An 8,181-nucleotide genomic window follows, 5' to 3' on the forward strand; every position below is an offset into this window, starting at 1 on the left:
CAGTGATATTCACAAAAATATACCATCCAAGATCTGTAATAAAAGTGTGTAACAAAAGTGTAAAAACGGTATCTAAAACATCCTTTACGAATGATAATAAATCCGGATTTGTAATGATGTTTTAGACACTTTTAGTTAGTTTGTGCCGTCTAATAAATTACATTTTATACACTTCTAAGACCTGTGCGATCAATCTTCAGTACCTGATATTACTTATTCTTTGTGGACTGCACCCAGGCACCTGTGAGTATCTTTTCGTGCCGGCATCATTCTGTACTCGTACACCATGCACAAATAAAAACTTTTTGAATTTATGCTTGATGGTCGTGGCCATGAGTGCTTTCGTGGGCTGCATTTGATATTTTGGTTAGCACCCGGCAATTAATTAAGAGAATGGTGAGTGCCGATGAATTCTACATAAATATATATATATATATATATATATATATATATATATATATATATATATACACACACACACATATACTGGATGTGGCAATTTCAATATCTGTTTATATTATCAAAGGGACTCTGTAGCAGTATTTTGGTTTTTGTTTTTTACACTACAACAATTTCTGAGATTACACACTTGTTGTGCCGCCATTTTACATTTGTTGACTATCATGCCCATATTTTTGTGAGATTCAATGCTTGATACAGGTTTATTGTAGTTGTAAAGTCTGTAGAACAGTAAATATTGCCTATATGATATGTGATTATGAAAAATATTCTGTATATTAGACATTGACCAATCCAATTATTTAATTTTAAAGGTGTGTACACATTGATTCTTCATTGGCCTTTGTTATACTGCTTCTTAAAACAATGGGCATTAGTATGGCTTGTGTGCCTTTATGAATGAATCATATTTTAAAAACTGCCATGGGCTTTAAATCAATTAACTAATTGACTTACATAAAACTGTTTTATCTGTATCGATTTGGCTTAAAACACATTTTTGCTGACTGCTTCATAAATCCAAATCCTGTTTGTGTTTTCCTTTTCCTGCCTCTGATTTAAACTATTTGGAACTTAAAAATATCTGAAGGGTTATTTAGGAATTGTACACATATACATATAAGCCTGTACAACCTAGTAATTCACTGTGTTATACTTTCACAATCCCACTTCATATTTATTTGCACACTTTGCATTGTATTACTTAACAATTTTGTGAGAATTGTACAAAAAAAACAGCTGTATACGAAACAACTGTAACCTACTTGTGATTCCGTGTGCAGTTTTAGATATGCTATTTTTTTCTTAAATAACCTCCCAATCGAATTTCGAGTATATTTGAATTTATTAGAGTTAAAAAGAACTCACGTGAATTCGAAATTCGACCTTTGATAAATGGGCCTCCCCGAGTTTAAAAAGAGAAAAGTTTGCTCAGATTCTATGGAAACACAAATGTGGCATGTTGAATTATCAGTAGCTTCCCAAAAAAAACATGAGTTTATAGATCATAAAATACTGACTTTATGATCTCCATATAAAGTTATATTTAAGAAACCTGTACAACTATAATAGAAACAGAATGTGTCTGCTTCAACTGCTACAATGCACCACCTGGTTCCTCCTGCATTTTAATGCTTGTATATATTTGGACAATGTCTACCCCAGGCAGCAGCCTTCATGCTGTCAGCAGGCGTATGGGCCACAGTTATGAAACTGTTTCTTGTCTACAATTCTGATATTTATATAAAAGAACACCTGGGAGAAGTGAGAATCTGACATCTGCTTTGGACATTGATTAGACAGAGTAGGCTAAGTACATTTCTCCTGAAAATCAGAGCTGATCTATTATCTGAATATGGTGCAGTTGTCTCTACTACTTTACCTACAGTTAAATATACATACAACCTTTAAACTGACTCTTGATTATGTGACCTGAGCTTGAGCCTGAAGGCCATTGAGGGTTACACTCTAAGGAGAATGCTTATTCTCTGTACCCTTGAAACATGATATGGAATGGATTTTTAATCTTGTTATATAATAAGGGAGCCTGATCAAATGCTGGACAACTAAACAGTCTTTGAAAAATGTCTGGAAACCTCTGCCCATGCTTCATTAAGGGGCACATTTATCAAGGGTCGAATAGTAAATTCGAATTTTTGAGTGTCAATTCATACATTCGAATTTTAATCGCCCTATTTGAATGTAAATTCGAAATATGAGATTTATCACACCTTGATCATAAAAACAGTCCTTATTCGAATATTCGCCACCTAAAATCTGTCGATTTAATTTACAAGTCAATGGCAGAGGTCCGTTGAGCCATATGGAGATGTTAATAGCCTACCTGACATTTGCGTTTTTTTCTATTTATACGAATCGAATACGATTCGAATTTGGGGGTCGGAACCATTCGATCGAATATTAGCCATTCAAGTTTTTTCTTAAATGACCTCCCAGTCACAATTATGAGTGCATTCGAATTAAAAAAAAATTCACATTTATTCAAAATTCGACCTTTGATAAATGGACCTCTAAGGGTGTTATTTATCAAAGTCGGAATTTATCTCAATATCTTCTGCTACAAACTCAGATCAAATCCGCTCGGGTTTTTTAGGCTTATTTATTATTACATTTTCCAGAAAATTTGCTTTGCTGTAAAAAATCAGATTTTCACGATTTTTTTCATTTGATTTTAACTAATTTCACGTTTTTTCCTGAATTTTCACCTGAATTGGTATTGCACGAAACCATCAAATCAAAAAATCATTGTGACTTCTTCCATTGACTTGTATGCAACCTTGACAGGTCTGAGATGACCGATTTTCAGATTCAGACTTTTCCATCCTCAGGGTTTAATAAATACCGAAAAATTTGTGATTTTTTAAAAGTCCGATTTTATAAAAAAAAAACATGAATTCTTAGTGATTTTTGCATTCGGAGTTCGTAAATAACCCCCTAAGTGTTGTAATCTCACAAATGTTATTTGTGTTCCCTTTACACATCATATACATTGTAATAAGGAACAAGAATAAATCGTGGCTCCTTTTTTATTTTATTTTTTATTTTTGAACAATCTGGTTAAAGTTATTATCTGTTACAGCGTCCCTTTGACTCCAATCTCAAAACGGAAGGAAATAGACTTGCAACATATCTTAACTATGTAAGTACCTATCTGCCTGGCCCAGACCCCTTGAGGTCTTCATTCTCACATTTAATTTTATAGAAAGAGGAACCTGATGTTTTCAAGCGTTTAGGGACTGGAAATCGTGTGGCCACTTATTTAAACTATGTAAGTATGCAGTGATCACCACCAGCAAGTTTTGAGCTGAAAATGAACTGGAACTGGAATGTTGGCGGAGGCCCAGTATTAGGGAACACACACTAATAAAACCTGTTAATTCAAGACTGACAAGAAAATGGAATTAATAAAACAATGGGGATCAAATCTCTGCACATCGACTGTGGGTCACTGTTGGGCAGCCCTGAGAGATTTCATTGTCTTCTGCATCAGATGAGGGATACGTATACAGACAGAAGAGTGTTCATTGTACACTACACTGTACATGACACTTTCTCACCCATTTTTATCAATTGCCCTCACCGAAATTAATCAAGGGAATGGCAGGTTTGTATGAGACCTGCAGCAGGGAAATGTTTGACTTGCTATTAACTTTGTCATAGAACTGCTTTATTTGATTACATTGATTTCAGAAATTGCGGCTAGCCATTCAGACAGTGAAGGCATAACCAGCATTTACAATATTGCCATACAATTTAGTTTAGACTGATTTTTTATACATTCGTTATGTGACTTTTATACGACTTTGCCTGAGATAATCGTTACAGTTAATTGTGGATGTAGAATGCAGCCATTTAGAACCCTGAATAGAGTGTAGCATGATTATGTAAAACTGTTCACTTGTAAAGAATTTGGTGTGAAAAAGAAAAAGGCCAATAAAATCGGCTTCCATTTCTATATTGTATGTTTCTTACGTACTCATTCTAAAAGCTGGTTTTTATGTTGATTAATTATGTCACAACTTTTCTTAGATGAGTGACGTCGAGGCTGGAGGAGCAACAGTATTTCCTGACTTTGGGGCAGCAATTTGGCCCAGAAAGGTGAAACTTTAAATTTATTTTTTTAAAACTCCCCTAAACTCCCATAAATTCGAAATTTGACCAATTGAAATTTATTTTAAAAAAAAAATCGTTTTTTTTAAACTCTGATGAATGTAATCGACCCGAAAACTCGAATCCAATTCAAATTTTAAATACTCGATTTGAGTTTTTTCTCCGAAACAAACTTGAATGTCGGAACTCCAAATTGATCCCTGGATGTTTCCTATTAACTTAAACAGCAATTCGGCAGGTTTTCCGGCACGTAAAGGGCCAGAGTATGATAAATCTCGAAAATTGTATTGAAGTTGTTTTTGAAAAACTTGAATTGAATTTGAATAACTCCCTAGTCAAATTTGACAGTTTTGACAGTATTGTCTGTAGTTTTTGGGTTTTTTTGGGCGTGTTTCTCTAACCCCATTTTTTTTCAATATCACAGTTTTTATCAATTTTCTTTCAATTCACTGTTTTTGCAGGGTACTGCTGTATTCTGGTATAACCTCTTCAGAAGTGGTGAAGGAGATTATAGAACACGACACGCAGCTTGTCCTGTATTAGTAGGTAGTAAATGGGGTAAGTGGACACAATTAAGATGATCTTGTTGTTTCAGTTGTGTAATAAACCCCCCCTGCGCCATGTGATTGGCTCATAGTTTTAATATTAATTGAAATAAAAAAACTTCACAGTTACATTTTGATGTGCCAATCTCTAGGTAGTTCTATGACTTTATTCTGAAATCCTGTAATGTTTGTGACTGGCCCAGATAGAATAAACCTATTCTGATACCAAAGTGTGTTTCCATTCACATCTGCCTAAATTGTAAATGTTTCAATGTCAAATGATTGCTCTTGTGTCAGATATTAAATATTCATGCATATTTTTTTTCTGTGCTTTGTCAACAGTTTCCAATAAATGGTTCCATGAAAGAGGACAGGAATTCCTGAGGCCTTGTGGATTAACAGAAGTCGACTAATGTCTAAATTTAGAAAAACAAATCCTTTTTTTATTATACTGGTGCTAGTTGGTTACCGAGGACTTAAATTATCTTTACAGATGTAGGATCAGTTGGTGCTACTAATCTACTGAACCATTGAAGTCATTATAGGGAGATTTTCAAACTGTGTAGCAATAAAAACGAATGGGTAGACAGCAGGGTCTGGCTGCCACATTGTCCATATTATTTCACTTACTGTATGTTTGCTCAGGCAGCTGTGGAGCAGTTAACTCTTTGAGCAGTAGCATTCATCATGTGACTCAAAAGTATTTCAACTTTAAGTGCATAAACTTGGCTGGAGATTATTATATTGTTAGTGAGAGGAAAACTATACCAGTTTACTGGATTCAACCTTAGGTTTTGGCATAGCCTGTACAGGGAAACTGCATCAAGTTATGCAATTATAGGTATACTGCTGCCCATTTAGGATTTTTTGCGGAACCCTCTGCTTGGTGTATTTAATTTGGGGAAAGCAAAATTGGTTTCAAACTGTAACTTTATTTTCAGGCAAAAAAAAATAAAAAATATGCTGACGTTTCAGCAGTACTCTGGGGCCTAACTCAAAACTGGCAGGTCTGTGTAACTGCCACATTCAGGTGACCATGCCAACAAAAAGATCAACAGAATGCTCCCAATGGCATCACAACATGATCTAGCAGACATTTTGCTGTAACTTTTTACACTGGAGCGTTTATGGAAAAAAATAATGTGGATTTAGTAGACAGGAAAGAGAATAACAACAGGGCCAAGACAAAGTAACAGCTGCAACCATTGGAACAAAACCTTGTTTTTTTACATTTCCATCAAACTAAATGGAACATTCAACACTTAATAACCCTTTGAATCAGGCATTCCATTACACAACAAAGCGTGATACAATCTCCAGCCAAGATTATGTGCTGCAGAAAGCCAAAATACTGTGATTTTGTCCTTTGTGAAGCCTCGGTACCCATCTAGCACCATCATTCCTTTAGTGCACATTTCTGCTGTTTAATATTCCTGATATCCTGAAAATCCATATCCAGATAGAAAGGGTTGGCGAGTGCCAAAATAGCTTTGCCAAAAACAAGAAATATTTTCCAGTCAAAGCAAAATGAATATCACTCCTTATTTAAAAGAGAACTCTACACTTTAATCAAAGAGGTTTGCTTTGCAGCTAAATGAGATTGTAGGTCTCAGTCCCAGCATTTGGAAGTCGGACATATCCGCTTTTCACAAATAAGAGGAAAATGTTCCATGAACATTATTTTGTCAAATTTCAACTGTCATCCATTTATTCTTGCTTTTTTAACATCTATGTGAAAGGTCCTGACCGAGTTTAAGTGCCAAAGTCTTAGTCCCCCAAACTTTTTTTTACCCATGAGCAACATTCAAATGTAAAAAGAGTTGGGGAGCAACACAAGAATGCAAAATATTACTAGACGGGCAAATAAGTGCTGTGATTGCCCATTTAGGTAGCCCCTATGTGGATTGTCAACCTACAGAAGGCTCTGTTTTGCAGTACACCTGGTTCTTATACAACCAAAACTTACCTCCAAGCCTGGAATTCAAAGTACCTGCTTTAATGCCTCTGGGAGCAATATCCAAGGGGTTGGTGAGCAACATATTGCTGGTTGGCCCTTGGGTTCTGCCTCCAGTTGACAAGCGCCTGCACAAATCTATTCTGTCAGGCTGCAAGTCCTCCGTTATCATAAGAATTAGTCCAGGCGTGCCCATGATGGGAATTGGGTCAGAATCCTAACATTTAAAGCTTAAATTGTCTAAAGGCTTTAGCTCTATATGCTGTAGAGCTATTTTGATATGAGGATCTTCCCTTCCCAAGAGAGACGTTATAGGAGATGAAAAGAACATTGATTGTTCTGAATCTTAAGGTTGTTTTCAGTGCAGCACCACGTCATAAGATATTAACCATAGACTATAATAGATTAATGCCAATGTCGGTGATATTTGAAGTGGCAATTCAGTATCAATTGATCAGGACATCTCCCATAAGGGATATTTGTTTGGCTTGCATGAAGCAACACTCCAACCATTACATATGAAATCTCTTCGCTCTGTTAAAGCATAACTTGTACAACTATGGCAGCCAATGATCATAACACTGAAAGTTGGTTTCTCCAGGAAGGATATGAATTTTCAAATGATACTGGAAACACCAATCCTGCTTACTTGGTGAAGCACAAACCTTGGGCTTTGGAAGCGACTGTGCAGAGTATATCAGAACTGAGCCTTGGTTGGCTGAACCAAAATATCATTTCAAAACAGGGGCATTCCCCCCTAAATTTCACTAAATTACTAACTTGAAGACTTCAGATAGACTCATTGGTACTGGATACAGACCTTTGTGCCCAACTTTCATATGATGCCTGAGCGCTTGAGCAGGTATTGCTGCTAGGGGAAAGTTTTCTTCATTGCCATATTCACCCACCTCCTCCAGAGTGGTGGTAGATTCAGTATCTGACAAATGTCTAGGAACTGTATTTATTTTTCTGCTAAAAAATTCCTTTACTTATAAACAGTCAGCATTGTGCCCCCCTCCCCTGTTTTTGGTGCAGACAGATTTTCTATTTTCTATAAATTTACAGTTTTTTTCCCAAAAGTTGTTCTTTAATGTGTGAAAAAATAAACTTGTATTTTCACATTTGTTTCCCTTTTTGTGTGCTAAGTGTGAAATTAATATGCTGTAAGCATATATTCTTTGGCTAGTATTTAGTAGTACAGGTATGGGACCTGTTATCCAGAATGCTTGGGATCTGGGATTTTCCGGATAACAGATCTTCATACCATAGGTCTGCATATAGGCTGGTTTTGCTTCCAATAAGGATTAATTATATTTTAAGCTGGCCATAGACTCAAAGATCTGCTCGTTTGGCGACATAAAAAATCAAACCTTCCCAAACGATATCGTGGTCAGATATCGATCGGGAGGACCTGTCGGAAGCCCCCATACACAGGCAGGTAAGCTGTCAAATTTGTCTAAACGACCGATATTGGCAACTTTATCTGCCCGTGTATGGCCACCTTTCGTTTGGACCAAGTACAAGGTTATTACAGAAACAAGGAAATATTTTAAAAAAATTTGGATTATTTGATAAAATGGAGTCTATGGGAGA

General features: G+C 36.0%; 1 protein-coding gene across 3 annotated transcripts in view; it reads left to right on the top strand.

Annotated features, from left to right (window-relative positions):
* Positions 1–7,707, top strand: part of p4ha2.L (prolyl 4-hydroxylase, alpha polypeptide 2 L homeolog) — a 95,506-nt gene extending 87,799 nt beyond the window's left edge. For 2 of the 3 annotated variants that reach the window (XM_041585174.1, XM_018251083.2), the window contains exons 12-15: positions 3,182–3,247; positions 4,009–4,077; positions 4,551–4,647; positions 4,977–7,707. In XM_041585174.1, the coding sequence (XP_041441108.1) occupies positions 3,182–3,247; positions 4,009–4,077; positions 4,551–4,647; positions 4,977–5,047 (303 nt within the window). In that variant the 3' untranslated portion in view covers positions 5,048–7,707. 3 annotated transcript variants of the gene reach the window in all.
* Positions 7,708–8,181: the final 474 nt, after the last annotated feature.

The sequence above is a fragment of the Xenopus laevis genome, chromosome 3L (assembly GCF_017654675.1).
Source record: "Xenopus laevis strain J_2021 chromosome 3L, Xenopus_laevis_v10.1, whole genome shotgun sequence".
In the NCBI taxonomy this organism is placed as follows: Eukaryota; Metazoa; Chordata; class Amphibia; order Anura; family Pipidae; genus Xenopus; species Xenopus laevis.